Raw genomic sequence first — 17,143 nt, forward strand, 5'->3', positions numbered from 1 at the left:
CAAAGGAGCCGCGCGGGAAGAACGGCGCTTAACTTTGGCCGCTTTTTTGCCGTCGCCCAAATCAAGGGCGGCCATGGCATTAACGTCTCCCAGCTCAAGGGTGGCCCAAGAAGAAGCCGTCCGAGCAGAGTGGCCGGCCAAGATGGCGGAAGGCGAGCAGCGGGGGATGGGCGTTTATGGCGGGAAAAACCTCCGCACCGGAGGAAGAACCAGGACACTGACCGGCCTCCAAACTGACACCCAACAAGGGCGAATCAGACTTTAAGACCCCCGCATCCCCGCTAGAAGCGCACACGCGGTCCGGGGAGCGATTCTTCGCGCCCTCGCCCTCCGACGCCATAGGCCACATGGAGATCGATCGGGGAACCCCCTGCCCGCTATAAAAAGGTAAAAATTACCTGCTTCTCGCTCCGAGCTGTAACGAACTGGTGTCCCAGTGAGTAGCTGCAATAAACGTTTAAATAAACGTTGAAATAAACGCCCTTAAGGACGTCCAAATTTTTTTTTTTTTTCAAAGGAGCCAGCGGGAGGGGGGAGAAAAGGAGGGACCTGGCACCACCAGGTTTGCACTTGCTCAAGAAGAGCCCTCAACCCCAGGTACTCAACAAAACCTAAAAATTAGGCTTGGAGACCTAGCCAGAGCTGCTGCTGTGTGTGACCACCACCTGCTGAGATAGAGAACATACTGAGGAGTTTCCGGCAGCACATGACCACATATAGGGAGGCAAAAGGATTGCTCTCTATCTCCACCTGCTGGTAGATGGACACAACCCACCAGTCTATGGATTGATCAGCATGATGATATGGAAATAACATTTTTCGGATGCGGGAACGTCTTGGCATCAAGAGATTACAGGATGTTTTGACTGATGGAGGCTCACTATTGAGTTTGAGGGTGCTGGGTATCGGTATAGAGATTAATATTGCCTATGAATATAACTATCTCATCATATTAATTCTTTAAATACTATGGCTTTGAGGTCTCAGCATAGTCACCGTTTTAGGCAATTTCTTACTTTAGAGAAGGGAGATAGGCTTTCAATCTCTGGCCTCTATAGGGCGCTCACGACCCTTTCTCCCCCAACAGATAAAGAGCCTCTCTGGTTGCGATGGGCAAAGTATTTAGACAGCCCCAATTTTTCTTTACATTTTCTTACACTGACCACTCTGTTTTCCACTTTGTCAATTACTGCAGACCCAAGGAAGTGCCAATTTCAGATATTACGTAGGAAATATCTTACTAAATCTCAAATTTTTTAAATGGAGGTGCAGACACTCCTTTGTGTACTAAGTGCTAGCGTGATCGGGGCTTGTTCTTCCACTCTCTCTGGGATTGTTTTTAGTGCAGGCATTTTGGACTGCTGTTTTTCATGAGAACATAAGAGTAGCCATACTGTGTCAGACCAATTGGTCCATTTAGCCCAGTATCCTGTTTTCCAAACAATGGCCAAGCAAGATCACAAGTAACATAGAGGCGTATTTTCAAAGCACTTAGACTTACAAAGTTCAACAGGTTCCTACTTACTCCCATCTCTAGCTCATGGATAAATATGTTCTTCTCATTTTATCATAGTCTCCTTTTTTAAAGTTAAACGCTAACATACTGGATTTCCTGCATATACTTAGTTCAAAGCTAATATCAAATCTGATCATATTATAATCACTGTTATCAAGCGGCCTCAGCACCGTCCATATAGCTGTGGTTCTAAGCACAGCCCTGAGCTATATCCCTGTGTGGTTTCCCCTTCAGTCTCTTTGTGCTTATGTATAGGGTCTTTTGACCTCCTGTTTGTGGCTCTGTTTTGTGCAGTATGTGTGCACTGCTTGGGTAGTATCTACTCAGGGGATTCTGTTCTGCTTCTTTTCCCTTCCCTCTGATATGTGTGCGTTTCAGTTCGGCTTTGCAGCCTGTATGAGTCTCCTTCCTTTGTTCCTGGTTGCTGCTTTTGTCAAGCTCCGTTCCTGGTTTTTGCTTTAGCCAGGCTCTGTTTCTATCCTGCCTTGAGTGTGCACTGTCTATTGCTATGTCTTGTGTCTTGCCTGGATTCAGTGTCTGGCTCGCCTCTGCTTTGTACCTTCTCCGAGGACTTGTCTGCTGCAGCCTGGCTGCAGTCCAAGGGCTCACCATACCTGTAACCACGACAGATGTGTTTTGTTTCCAGCAGAATTTTCAATCTATTTGATTCAAGGCCCTCCTTAATATACAATGCTACCCCTCCACCAATTCAATCCACCCTATCACTACGATATAATTTGTAACCCGGTATGACAGTGTCCCACTGGTTATCCTCCTTCCACCAAGTATCAGAGATGCCTATTATATCTAATTTTTCATTTAGTACAATATATTCTCCCATCTTATTTCTTAGGCTTCTGGCATTCGCATATAGACATTTCAAACTATGTTTGTTGTTCCTATTTACATCATGCTCAGTACTTGACAGAATTAATTTGCAATCTTTTATCCGATTTTTATTTAAGGACAACTGATCTACTATGGTCTCTTTTGCAACCTCACTATCGAGATACTCTATCTTCCCTGTTTTGGTGATATTTTTGAAAGATGCCTTATTCCGCACCATGTGCTTTTGAGCGACAACCGGCCTTCCCCCAGTTTCTAGTTTAAAAGCTGCTCGCTCTCTTTTCATATCTTATTACCCTGCAAATACTATAAGAAAGGAGAGGAATTTTACCTGGATAGCTGGCTGTGAGTCCCTGGAAGGCTTGCAGCAGGAAAGAGGTGAGCATAATTACCAAGAAGGCAGATTCCCCAGGTTCTAAATCCTTCCCAGTAGTGCTTGGTGATGCCAATCTCGGGACAGATAGAGAACCCCTGGAAGGGAGAAAACCTGGCATGGCCTCAGGAAGGGAGGTGTTCTCCAGGAAAGCCTGGAGGGAAAGGAGTCAGTCCTTACAGACATGCCAGGACTTCTAAAAGCATATTAAAGAAGGAAAAACATTTGCTCCTACTTCCATTTCCTGTCATCCAGTCACTCCATTCCCTTTTCACTATCACACATCTTATCCCTTCCTCACCGTAACCTCACCATTCCTCATCGCGGTGTTCCCACAAGAGCCTATTACATATGTGCTTCCCTCCAGCAAGGTTAGGGCCCTCCCCACAGGTGCTTCCCTCTAGCAAGGATCTCTAGCAAGGATAGTGTCATCCACATAAGTGCTACCCTTCCACGCTTCTGGTGAAGGTCTTGGGCATGCTTCTAGCTACCAGCTGAATAAAACCAATCCCAGATCTAGAACTATGGGAGATTTCTGTTCACATGGGGAGAGCGAGAACAAATATCCTGTTACAGGAGAAGTGAGACTGATTCTAGAACTACCACTTGAAGCCTTATTTGTTTAACTTCTATCACGTTTCTGTTCCTAGGATTGTCAATACATCTACACCATTCCTTACAGCACCTCCTCATAGAAGAGGCTACAACTGCAGACGATGTTATCTTCTCACAGTCACTGCTCCTACACTATTCTGTACAATCCCTTGTGAAGATGAAGCTATTGTGAAGATGAAGCTCCCACCTCAGGATCCCAGGTCCCTCTTTCACTCAGGGTGAGCTGGTTCTCAGTATGCAGATTTTATGTAAATTAGTCTACTACCCCTTTCTACTCGGGGTGACCTGGTTCTCAAAAAGGCAAACATAGTCAGGTCTCATCAACAGGATTTTTCTCATACAAATCTTTATTCCAGCCCCCCTGGGGCACACTTCTTCCAACTTAAAACACTTTTACAAGCTTAAACAGTTCTTCCCGCTTAAACATTTCTTCCTACTCAGTTCAATCTTCCAGCCTAAGCACCTGGACACCCAGTCCTTCCTTGTAACATGGAGACCCAGTCCTTCCTTGTAACCTGGATACACTAGGGCCTTCTTACCCCAGCCAGCTTCCTTGCTTTGCACACAATTCACCACCAGTCCAAAGGGCTCAGCCAGTACTTCTCATTGGGATCCTCCTGCTTCAGCTACCAGCTCTCTTCTTCACCTACTAGCTCTCCTCCTCCCTCACACTCAGGTGGGGTATTAAGTGGTTAATGACCAAACAGGACCCAGCCCCTAACCTGCTGCACCTGTGTCTATCCCCAGGACTCTCCTCGGTCCTAGCGACCTCCTGCTATACACCCCTTACTGGCTCCCTTTAGTGACTCACCCAGCCCTTCTCCCTGGACATTTTAGGGGAACCGCGCCCTCTAGGGGCCTAACCAGGGTAGGACAGCCTCTTCCTTCTCACAACCTCCTGCTGGGAGAGGCAGGAAATACAGAAGCTGACGACTTAAAAAATAAAAAGAGCTTCCAGTGAAAAGAATTATAAAAATGTCATACAAGCACCTTCCTGAATTGTGAGGGTTAGTCCCTAATCTACTGAGAAAACCTGAGAAAAAAAAAAAGACCATAGTGGCTGATTCTCCAGATCCGAGAGAGATGCTTTTCCACTCTGAGTGACCTACCTGCAAATGTTAGCCTACTCCTTCCTTTCTGTGTGGTCTCTCACTTCCTTTGTTAATGTTTCTCATTCTCTGTTTTTTCTTTCTCAGTGATCTTGTTGCTCTTAAGTAGCTAGTGAGAAACTAGATGCTTGAATAGAGAGTGCCATTGACCATGAGAGGGAATCTGACTTACTAGAAAAGTTCATTGTAGTCTTACTCCTTCCTACATGAGAATGGCAACTATTTTGGAAATGAATCCCTTTGTTCTTGCATTTTCTACCACAAGCCACTCACATCATGTAAGCGGTTTGTGAAAGCTGGGCTCTCTCTCCTGCGTTGTGAGAATAACTTTCAACTGCAGATGATTAGCAATCGCACCTCATGAACTTTTGAAGCTCCCAAATCTATGGACTCTTGTTGATAGCAGAAATAAGCAACGATCTCTCAGGGCCATGAAGAGTCAACTACTCTGTTCCACCAGGCATAATATCTGAATTATAAAATATCCCTCTGCAACTAGCCCCAGCAATGGGTGGCGTGACAATCCCTCAGAAATTTCCTTTATCCAAAATCCCTACTTGACCACAACCTGATGAGACAAAGGAAGAGTAGGGGAAGCTGGCTCTTTCCAAACAACGAGGGAGACATGTATGTAATTATGAATCTTTACTACAGAGCACCAAACGACGCAACACAGCAGCTGTGTTTCGGTGCCTAAAGTACCTGCTTCAGGAGTCTACAAAATATATAAAAACTGATCCCTTAAGGATATAGATCAAACAAGAGAGAGTACAAGCACATTTTCACTGCCCCCTGGAACTGATAGTTTATGCAACTTCAGAAAATATAGCTTGTGTCATGCTGATAGTTTATGTAATTTCAGAAAATATAGCTTGTGTCGTTACCTGTAATTCCGTCATTATTTTTGAGCAGAAAATATACGGGGGGTTGTCCTGCCTGTATCACCTCCATCAGGGACCCACTGTCTCCTCCTATGAAAACAAAAATTGAGCAAGGTATATTTCAGAAGCCAGAGAAAATCATGTACATCAGGTTATACAACATAACCTTCCTTTACAAAAACTTTTTATACATCATTGTTCTTGATCTAAACAAATGTACTGTTATTGAGTACACCCTTCCGATAAGGCTCTAGCTGCAGCAGTAATGGGTAGGCCTGGCTTCCTGTACCTATTCAGGACAGATGGTGTCCAAATGGTTAAACGATTTGGTTAGGCAATTGTATAAGTTATCAAAAGTTTTACATTTACTAAAATACACAGAAAAGGATATTTTTATACAAAATTGTTACATTTTTAAACACTTTTATTCAAAAAAACAAGTTTTCTACATTTATATGTCTGAATATTTTTTCATTATTTTTTTCTTGTCTTTATAATCTTGTTCCTCTTTATTTCTTTCTCCACTTGTATTTCACCTTCTTCCTCTCTATTTCAGTCTCTCTTCCCTCTCCTTCTACATCCAAACCACTATGTTCCCTTCTCTACTTGCATTCATCTCCACTTATTTATTAATCACCTGCTTTTCTTCATCCCTCTGTTAGGTTCCCTGCCTTGGGAATACTCACAGTTCAGGTTGGGAACTGAGGTGTGATGGGCAAGACTTCAGTCAATTTTTTGGACACTACAGTTTCAATCAGCAATGGCTATATACCAAAATCTATATACAAGAAACCTACAGACAAATGTTACTTCCACAACTCCAGCTTCCACCCTTCACATTAAAAAAAAAATCTATTATTCATACCCAAGCCACAAGATACCACCGTATTTGCTCTGATTCAGGGGACAGAGATAAACACCTCAAAATCCCGACTGAATCCTTCAAACAAAAAGGCTACAACCCCAAAATAATCTCCAAGAATGCTGCCTTCTCCCATAAAACACCCAGGGAGAACCTATTACAGTACAAGGAAAAGAAAGCCACACACAGAATCCCCCTTGTAGTGACACACAACCCAGAGCTGGAAAAATTGTGAAAAAAATCATAGAAGATCTACAGTTAGTACGCCAGGAGGATGAACTACTAAAAGAGATATTCCTATCCCCACCAGTGCTGGCCTTCCAACAGCCACCCAACTTAAAACACAAACTAGTGAGAAACAAGCTCCCGATAGAAACTCAAAAAGAAGAGAGTGGTACATATCCTTGCAATATACCCAGCTGCAAACTATGCCAAAACATTTCACAGGATCCCACAGTCATTCACAAAGGAAGAATATTCAACATTAAGGAATCCTTCACATGCTCATCTTTCAATGTGGTATATATCATTCAATGTAAAAAGTGTGACGAAGGGTGCTATATTGGAGAAACAAACCAGATGCTAAAGAAGAGATTTAATATACAAAGAGAACATATGAAAAATGCCAGTGCCGACCAGGATGTTATTTATCAACATTTGCTTATTTCTGATCTGATGAAGAAGGGTTACCTTTGAAAGTTAATTAAAAAAGGATTTAGTCCAATAAAAAAGGTATAACCTTATTTTTTTTTCTATGTTTTATTTTATTTCTATTGATTATCTGTGGAAAAGGATAAAAATTAGTTCTTACCTGCTAATTTGCTTTCCTTTAGTCCCTCCGGCCCAGAATGTGACTGATGGGTTGTGAATGCCTTCCAGCAGGTGGAGATTGAAACCTCTAACTCAAGAGGTGTCCCCTACCTCAATACAAGCGGCGTCCTCAGGCTGCGCGGGGTCCCGTCGGCACACACACTTGAGTGGCACTGCCTGAGCCATGTGTGTGTAGTCCTCTCTGGGTTTGTTCAGACAGCGGTGGTTGCAGGCTGCTTAACTGCTTTGCTTCCATGCACCTGATTCTGCTCTCTCTCTGCCTGGCTTTCAGGCTCTTTGACTGCTTTGCTTCCACCCACCTGGGTCTGCTCTTCCTCTGCCTGGCTTCCCTTGCTTCTCTCCTATTGGTCTTCCGGTTCCTCCTTCTCCTGCTCTTGTCCTATGGCTGTGCCCCTTCTCCCTGTTGATGTCAGACGCCAGCACTTTATCAGCTGAGCTCTCCCTGGACTCCTTGCTTCAGCTTCTACTTTGGTAGGTGTTTCTAACTCTGTAGTCTGCTTCTTATCTATTGGTCCCTCGTTGCTGACTTTGCCTGTACCTGGATTACCCTTCCGCCTGCCTTTCGCCTGTACCTGGATTACTCTCTTGCCTGCCGCCTGACTTTCGCCTGTACCTGGATTACTCTCTTGCCTGCCTACTGACTTTCGCCTGTACCTGGATTACTCTCTTGCCTGCCGCCTGCCTACTGACTTTCGCCTGTACCTGGATTACTCTCTTGCCTGCCTACTGACTTTCGCCTGTACCTGGATTACTCTCTTGCCTGCCGCCTGCCTACTGACTTTCGCCTGTACCTGGATTACTCTCTTGCCTGCCTACTGACTTTCGCCTGTACCTGGATTACTCTCTTGCCTGCCGCCTGCCTACTGACTTTCGCCTGTACCTGGATTACTCTCTTGCCTGCCTACTGACTTTCGCCTGTACCTGGATTACTCTCTTGCCTGCCGCCTGCCTACTGACTGCCGCTTGTACCTGGATTACTCTCTTGACCTGCTGCCTGCCTGGCCGATACATTCATCACCCCGCTTCCAGCTCCGTCCCGTAAGTCCTGCAGACCACCTGCACCTAGGAGCTCAACCTCTGGGGAACGGCGGTCAGCGCAGGTGAAACCCGAGGTTGTCCAGTCACCAAGCAGAACTTGGTCCAAGTACCGGGCTCAGCAGCGCTCTATTTGGTACAAGAACTCACAAGTCTGACAGTAAGCCGAAGCCATGAGTTCGCCGGACAAATCCGACCTGAGTTGTTCCAGGTTCTTCAGCAGCAACAAGCCCAGCTAAACCGTCTGTCCGGAGTTCTATAGGAGGTGTGTTCCAAGATGTCAACCCTTCAATCCCAACAACAGCCTCCTGTTGCGTCGTCCAGATCAGTGTTACCTACTCCAGGGTTGCAGCTTCCTGAGCCTCCCCAGTTCGACGGCACCCCTTCTGCTTGCCGAGGGTTTCTCAGCCAATGTCTTATGCTGTTTGAAATGCAACCAGCAGCCTTTTCGACAGATAGACTCAAGATAATCTATGTCATCTCTCTACTCTCCAGATCCGCCTTGGCTTGGGCCTCTCCTCTCTGGAAGCAACGGGATCCTTGACTCACTGATCTTGGAGAATTTCTTTGCTGCTTCCGGTTAGTTTTCAATGTGCCAGGACGGCCCTCCTCTGCAGCCGCAGAACTTCTACGAGTTTAAAAGGCAATTGTTCTGTTGGTGCTTATGCCGTTCGCTTTCGAACCCTAGCTTCAGAGGTAAGATGGAATCAAGAGGCCCTTATGGCAATTTTCTGGCAAGGACTCAACGACCGGATCAAAGATGAACTGGCTGGCCGGGAATTTCCGAATGCTTTGGATGCTCTCATCACCCTCTGCGTCCGTATCAACGTACGGTTTCAAGAAAGGTCACTGGAACGCTCTGCTCAGCGCCGCTCTCAGAGACCACCTCCCCAGACGCCGCGCCCTTCTTCTCCCAAAGGTGTGGCAAGCTCTTCTTCTGGAGTCCCTGAAGAGCCAATGGTTGTTGGACGGCATCGCCTCTCTGAGAAGGAGCGGGCTCACCGTCGGGACAATCAACTTTGCCTCTACTGTGGGCAGGCCAGTCACTTCCTAAGACATTGTCCGAATAAACCGGGAAAAACCATGACCCAGGGTCACTGAAGGGGGTGGCCCTGGGTCGTTTTTCACCTCTTCCGGATAATCTGGTCTCCATTCCAATTTCCCTGCGCTGGAAGGAACTCAGTATTAACACTGTGGCTTTGATTGATTCAGGAGCAGGAGGAAATTTTGACGCCGGTCTCCTGAATCAACTAGGAGCTCCTTCAATTCTTTGCAAACCTAGGCTACAAGTGACCTCCATTCAAGGTTTAACTCTTCCCTACTCCATCACTCATGTTGCCCAGCCCTTGCAGATGCAAGTTGGAATTTTGCATAAGGAGGAAAATTCAATTTCTGATGCTTCCCCGGGCCATTCATCCCGTTATTTTGGGCCTACCCTGGTTACGACTACATGCACCAAGTATCAACTGGGCTACGGGTGATATCAGCAGTTGGGGTTCTCAATGTTTCGCCACATGTCTCGCGCTGGTGGTACCTTCCCCGAGGACTATTGCGGCCTCCCCGGGGGTCTTGAGCCCAGGTGATGCTTCTCTCCCCAAGGAATATCGTGATTACCAAGACGTCTTTAATGTGCAGGAGGCGGACTCTCTTCTTCCTCATCGCCCTTTTGACTGCCCTATTGAGCTACTCCCAGGCAAAATGCTCCCTCGGGGCCGGCTCTACACCCTTTCTCGGGAGGAATCTAATACCATGCGGGAATATATTCAAGAAAACCTCCGTAAGGGCTTCATTAGACCCTCTTCATCCCCAGCGGGGGCAGTGTTCTTTTTTGTTTCCAAGAAGGATGGCTTGTTGCGACCCTGCATTGATTACCGAGGTCTGAACGAAATAGTCATCAAGAATTGGTATCCACTTCCCCTCATTCCAGAACTTTTCGACCGTCTGCAAGGGGCATCTATCTTCACCAAGTTAGATCTCCAAGGAGCATACAACCTAGTCCGAGTTCACCATGAGGATGAATTGAAGACCGCTTTTAATACCCATGAGGGACATTTTGAGTATTTAGTTATGCCGTTTGGCCTTTGCAACGCATGTGCGGTGTTTCAGGAATTCATTAATTTTATTTTTCAAGATCTTCTGTACTCCTCGGTCATAGTTTACTTGGATGAAATCCTGGTTTTCTCTACTTCTGTTAAGGACCATGTCCATCATGTGCGTATGGTCCTGCAGCGCCTCCGGAGCCACCGCCTGTTGGCCAAGCTGGAGAAGTGCTCATTTCATCAATGGTCTATCCCATTCTCAATGCCTTATACTCACCTCACAACATAACACGAGCAAATTCACCACCATAAACACACCAAACCTGTCCCTTCCAATTTCGGACACCCTGAGAATTCTTGGAGTTACCATTGATCGACATCTAACACTTGAAAGCCACGTGAAAAACACAACCAAGAAGATGTTCCATTCAATGTGGAAATTAAAAAGAGTAAGACCTTTCTTCCTAAGGACCATTTTTTGCAACCTGGTACAGTCAATGGTGCTCAGTCACCTAGATTACTGCAATGCACTATACGCTGGCTGTAAAGAGCAAATAATCAAGAAACTTCAAACAGCCCAGAACACTGCAGTCAGACTCATATTCGGAAAAACAAAATATGAAAGTGCCAAACCCCTAAGAGAAAAGTTACACTGGCTTCCACTTAAAGAACGTATCACGTTCAAGATATGTTCCCTAGTTCATAAAATCATTCACGGAGATGCCCCAGCCTACATGTCAGACCTGATAGACTTGCCACCCAGGAATGCTAAAAGATCATCCCCCACATTCCTTAATCTTCACTTCCCCAGTTGCAAAGGCCTAAAATACAAACTAACGCATGCGTCAAACTTTTCCTACTTGAGTGCACAGTTATGGAACGCATTGCCGTGCAACTTAAAAATGATTCACGAACTAACTAACTTTCATAAATTTCTGAAGACCCATCTCTTTAATAAGGCATACCACAAAGATCAACAAATGTAAATGTAACACATCTCCACCTTATCTAAAATCAGAACCGTTTTCATATATCTGCTTGTTTAAATCTCTATTATGCTATTCATGGTCTGTATGTAACATTTAGGCATATTTTCAAAGCACTTAGCCCTCCAAAGTTCCATAGAAACCTATGGAACTTTGGAAGGCTAAGTGCTTTGAAAATATGCCTAATTGTCTATTTTCTAATCTAGTATCCACCAAGAACGATACATTGTAAGCCACATTGAGCCTGCAAAAAGCTGGGAAAATGTGGGATACAAATGCAATAAATAAATAAAATAAATAAATTCTTAGGATATATCGTCTCCTCGAATGGCCTCCAAATGGACCCTACTAAACTCCGAGCCATCCGAGATTGGCCCGTGCCCCAGGGTCTCCGGGCCTTGCAACAATCTTTGGGCTTTGCTAACTACTACCGGAAGTTCATCCATCGATATTCCATCATCACTGCCCCTCTCACCACTTTGACCAGGAAGGGGGCAGATGTGAAGAACTGGACACCGGAAGCCCTAGACGCCTTCACCACCCTTACACGAGCTTTTCTGTCCGCCCCAGTACTCCAAAGTCCTGATGTTAAAAGACCGTTCGTTATGGAGGTTGATGCCTCTTCCCTTGGGGCAGGGGCTCTTCTTTCTCAAGCCTCAGAGTCTAGCAAACGTCACCCCTGTTTTTTCTTCTCTAAAAAATTTTCTCTGGCCAAACAAAATCATACCGTCAGAGATCGGGAACTGTTGGCCCTTAAATTGGCTTTTCAAGAATGGTGCTACCTCCTGGAAGGTGCTTTGCATCCCATCACGGTAATCACAGATCACAAGAATCTCCTATACCTTCAGGAAGCCAAAAGGCTGAACCTACGGCAGGTACGCTGGTCATTATTCTTTGCCCGTTTTAACTTTCACCTGGTGTTCTGACCGGCCAAGAAAAATATGCAAGCTAATGCCCTATCCAGGGCCTTCAACCCTTCTGAAGAACCCGAAGAGTTACCCCATGCTTAATCCTGCCTGCATTGCCTCCACAACCATGGTCTTGCCCAAATCTACGAGAACTTCCGAGCCACCTCAATCCAGGAAGAAAGTCCTCAAATGGGGACACTCCTCCACTTTTGCGGGTCACCCTGGTTTCCGTAAGACTTTTCATTTAATATCTCAGTATCATTGGTGGCCTCGCATGGCTCAATATATCTTATATTTTGTTTCTACTTGTCCCACTTGCGCCCGGAAAAAGTTCTCTCCTGGCAAGCCATGGGGACTCCTGCAGCCTTTACATGTTCCGCAACTACCATGGCAGGAAATATCAATGGATTTTGTTACTGAACTCCCTGAATCCCAAGGGCACACAGTCATTTGGGTAGAGGTGGACCGATTTTCCCGGATAGCCCATTTTATCCCCATGAAGGCCCTTCCTTCTGCTGCCACCCTTGCCACGGCCTTTATCCAACACATTTTCCACTTACATGGTCTCCCTCTGCGGATCATTAGTGATCGGGACTCTCAATTCACTTCAAGGATCTGGAGAGCCCTGTGCTCTACCTTCAAGATTACCACTCACTTTTCGTCTGCCTACCACCCACAGACCAATGGCCTCTTCGAACGGGTCAATCAAACTCTCAAGGCCTTCCTACGGATATACACTGTCGACAGGATGATTGGTCCACATTGCTCCCCTGGGCAGAATTCGCCTATAACAACAGTTTTTATACTGCCTCTCATACCTCGCCATTTTTAACAGCGTATGGATGCCATCCTCATCTGCCGCTTCCAATCCCTCAGACACAAGTCTTGCCTCTGCTCCACCGGACTCTCACTGATATTCAGGATATCTGGGCCGAGGTCCAGAAACATCTTCAGCGAGCCACGGCTAAGTACAAGCTCTTCGCGGATCGAAAAAGACGAACTGCACCAGTTTTTCAACCTGGATAGAAGGTCTGGCTCAGCACCAAATACTTGAGGCTTCGCCTACCCTCCTTCAAGTTTGTTCCCAGATTCATAGGGCCATTTCCAGTACAATCTCGGGTGGGGTCGGTCACATACCGTCTTCAGTTACCAGCTAATCTCAAGGTTCACAACGCCTTCCATGTAGCCCTGCTTAAACCATTTTTAACTTCCAGATGGCATCCGGAACCCAAGAAGATCATCGTTCCTGATTCCAAGCCTGACCCTGAATTTGAGGTAGAGGAGATTTTAGACTCCAAGAGGCATATTTTCAAAGCACTTAGCCTTCCAAAGTTCCATAGGTTTCTATGGAACTTTGGAAGGTTAAGTGCTTTGAAAATATGCCTCCAAGCGTCAGAGAGGACGACTATTTTATCTGTTATCCTGGAAACATTTTGGCCCAGAGGACAATTCCTGGGAGCCCGCTGCTAACGTCCACGTTCCTGACCTGATTCCTGATTTCCATGACCACTACCCACTGACACCCGGACCTAGGCAGAGGGGGGTCCTTAAGGAGGGGGTACTATCATGTCCCCTACCTCAACACAAGCGGCGTCCTCGGGCTGTGCGGGGTCCCGTCGACACGCACACTTGCCTGGCACTGCCTGAGCCATGTGTGTGTAGTCCTCTCTGGGTTTGTTCAGAGAGCGGTGGTTGCAGGCTCCTTAACTGCTTTGCTTCCATGCACCTGTTTCTGCTCTCTCTCTCTCTCTCTGCCTGGCTTCCAGGCTCCTTGATTGCTTTGCTTCCACCCACCTGGGTCTGTTTTTCCTCTGCCTGGCTTCCCTTGCTTCTCTCCTATTGGTCTTCCGGTTCCTCCTTCTCCTGCTCTTGTCCTATGGCTGTGCCCCTTCTCCCTGCTGATGTCAGACACCAGCACTTTATCAGCTAAACTCTTCCTGGACTCCATGCTTCGGCTTCTACTTTGGTAGGTGTTTCTAACTCTGTAGTCTGCTTCTTATCTATTGGTCCCTCGTTGCTGACTTTGCCTGTACCTGGATTACTCTCTTGCCTGTCGCCGGCCCACTGACTGCAGCTTGTACCTGGATTACTCTCTTGACCTGCTGCCTGCCTGGCCGATACATTCATCACCCCGCTTCCAGCTCCGTCCCGTAAGTCCTGCAGGCCGCTCGCACTAGGGGCTCAACCTCTGGGGAACAGCGGTCAGTGCAGGTGAAACCCGGGGTTGTCCAGCCGCCAAGCAGAATCTGGTCCGAGTACCGGGCTCAGCGGCGCTCTACTTGGTACAATAACTCACAAGTCTGACAGCCAATAAGAGCCAATAAGAGCACTGGCTAACTGTAACTACCAAAGCAGAAGAAGCAAATGAACCCTATTCTGTGCAACCAAGAAACCTGAGCAGCCACTGAGGACATACTATCAATGAGCGTGTGCATCTTACTTAATGTGCTAAATGTCATAGTAAATATAATTGCTGCCCGTTTCTTGTCTTTGCTTAGGGTCATTTATTTAACAATGAACCAGAAAAACTTGTAAAGCTGCTCTACCGAACACCACAAACCAAAAAACAAAAATTCAATTTTCATCACGCCAAACACAGAAGGGAGGGATCTGGGCCGGTCCGGAGGGACTAAAGGAAAGTAAATTAGAAGGTAAGAACTAATTTCTCCCTCCTTAGCGTCCTTACGGACCTGCACAGAATGCGACTGATGGAAAATATCAAAGCAATAAATTTACGGGAGGGACCCAAGTAATCCCGCCGCAAGAACGTTCCCACCAAAAACAGCCTCCTGCCTTTTTCAGGCATTACTGTTTGGATGTTACATCCAAACAGTAATGCCTGGAAAAGGAATGCAAAGAGAACCATGCAGCTGCCTTATCTCCACTAAAAAGAGCTCTGCCTGCGACGCAGCTCACCCTCTGGTAGAATGGGTTTTCACGCCCTCCGGAATAGGTTTCCCAGAGAGAAGGTACGCGGAAGCAATCATCTCTTTAAGCCACCAGGAAATGGTAGGTTTAGATGCCGCCAATCCCTTCCGGGATCCTCCAAACCAACAGGAATAGACAATATGTACATTGAAATTCCTCGATAGCTTTCAAGTAATGTTTCAGAACTCTCCTGACATCCAAACATTGCAAACAACGCTGATCCGAACCTGAGGAAGACCCGAGAACAGGCAAAACCACCAACTGTGACAAATGAAACCACGACAAGACCTTAGGAAGGAAGGAACAGGGAGTAAAACCACACTTCCTGGGAAAACTACGCTACCCTGAAGGCCCTCACCCCCTAAACACAAAATAAGGCAGGTCAAATAGTTTGTACAGATATACATCCAGAGAGACACTTGATAAGCCTGTGTGCTGGTGTGTGGGTTTTCTGCCTCATGTTTGATCCTATAATTTACTTCTCATGTGCTACATGTATTGGGGGAGCAAAAGAGATCTCACCCTAAGTCCCAACACATCAATTATGGAATGAAACTAGTTGGTACCACAGTCACCAATAATAGTTTCTGTTTTTTTCACTGGTTTTCTTTCAGGTTGTGATATTTTCCATTGGATTAATGTAAGGATAATTCAAAAGTTATAATATGCTTTTAAAACCATATTAAAGAAGGATTGACATTTGCTCGTACTTCCTTCCATTTCCTGTCATCCAGTCACTCCTTTCCCTATGCCTTTTCCCTTTCATATTTCATTTCCTGCCTCTTATCCCTTCCTCACCATTCCTCATCACGGAGTTCCAACCAGAGCCCATTACACAAGTGTTTCCCTCCAGCTAGGTCAGGGCCCTCCCCACAGGTGCTCCCCTCTAGCAAGGGTAGTGTCATCCACATAAGTGTTACCCTTCCACACTTCTGGTGAAGGTGTCAGGCACGATTCTAGCTACCAGCTGAATAGAACCAATCCCAGATCAAAACCGGTGGGAGATTTCTGTTCACATGAGGAGGGTGAAAAACAAGTCTCCTGTTGCAGGAGAAGTGAGACTGATTCTAGCACTAACACTTGAAGCCATATTTAACTTCCATCATATTTCTTCTCCTAGGATTATCAATGTATCTGCACCATTCCTTACAGCACCTCCTCATGAGAAAGGTAAAATTAGTTGTTACCTGATAATTTTCTATTAGTCCCAACAGATCAATCCAGAGATGAGTGGGTTATGTCCCCCTACCAGCAGGTGGAGATAGAGAGAACTTCAGAGTCTTAGTATATGTAGACCTGTGCAGCCAGCTTACTCTCAGTATTGTCGATACCAAAGCAGCTGAAGAAGAAAAACAATCCAATATTAAATCCCACTCCTGCCTCCAGAGAACCCTTGCAGGCTCTTCCTCTACCGCAACAGCGGGAGGGAAACCACCTAAGTAGGAATTGTAATCCTGAAAGTACTCCATCCTCTGTAGTCTATCGTTAGCTTCCCAGTGGTCCCTGAGAAAAAAGACAGACCCTCGAGAGTCATGCCCCCTGCAAATCAGGGAAATTATGTAACAAACAACAGTAAAGGGCGGGCCTCTGGATTGATCTGTTGGGACTAATGCAAAGAAAATTATCAGGTAATAACTAATTTTACCTTCCATATCGTCCCACAGATCAATCCAGACACGAGTGGGATGTACAAAAGCATTCCCTAAAGTAAGGTGGGATCTCCAAATAACCAAAGGATCGAGAACAGACTTGAACCAACCCCCAAGGAGGAGGTCAGACCCGACAAAAACTCGAAGAAACTCACGAACACCCTATGAAATGAAAAATATGCCCCAGAACGTGGATGAAAAAACACCTCGCGTTAGCCAGGAGCATGGAACCAGGCTCCTTAAACAGCAAAGCTCATCAAAGAATTGAAGCAAAATGAAACGTGGCGAAAAGGGGATGGAACCCCCCCAATGCCGGAACAAACTATATATCTCCAAGTCACCAGACATAGCTCGATCACTGCATTCTCCCGCAGATGAGATAGGAAGACACAGAAAAACAGAGCCCTGAAAGACCCAAAGGTCTCTGAAACCGCATCCGTCTGAACGATACAAGCGTCTATCGCCACGCTAATCGGCTACAGCACCAGGAATGCGGACTGAGCCGCGTAGCCATACTGAATGAAAGAACATCACTCTCTAGAAAGCCCGGGATACTCACCAGAGT

At 46.1% G+C, this 17,143-nt stretch overlaps 1 protein-coding gene across 3 annotated transcripts in view; it reads right to left on the reverse strand.

The window, feature by feature from the left end:
• The window catches only part of SMTNL1 (smoothelin like 1), a 341,784-nt gene that overhangs the window by 270,824 nt on the left and 53,817 nt on the right, over positions 1–17,143 (reverse strand). For all 3 annotated transcript variants that reach the window (XR_003939938.1, XM_030186265.1, XM_030186254.1), the window contains exon 4: positions 5,344–5,430. Coding sequence is in view for 2 of the 3 variants with exons in the window: in XM_030186265.1 (XP_030042125.1) it covers positions 5,344–5,430 (87 nt within the window). In the remaining variant the exon portion in view is untranslated. The remainder of the gene's footprint in view (positions 1–5,343; positions 5,431–17,143) is intronic.

This window comes from Microcaecilia unicolor, chromosome 1, assembly GCF_901765095.1.
Source record: "Microcaecilia unicolor chromosome 1, aMicUni1.1, whole genome shotgun sequence".
NCBI lineage: Eukaryota > Metazoa > Chordata > Amphibia > Gymnophiona > Siphonopidae > Microcaecilia > Microcaecilia unicolor.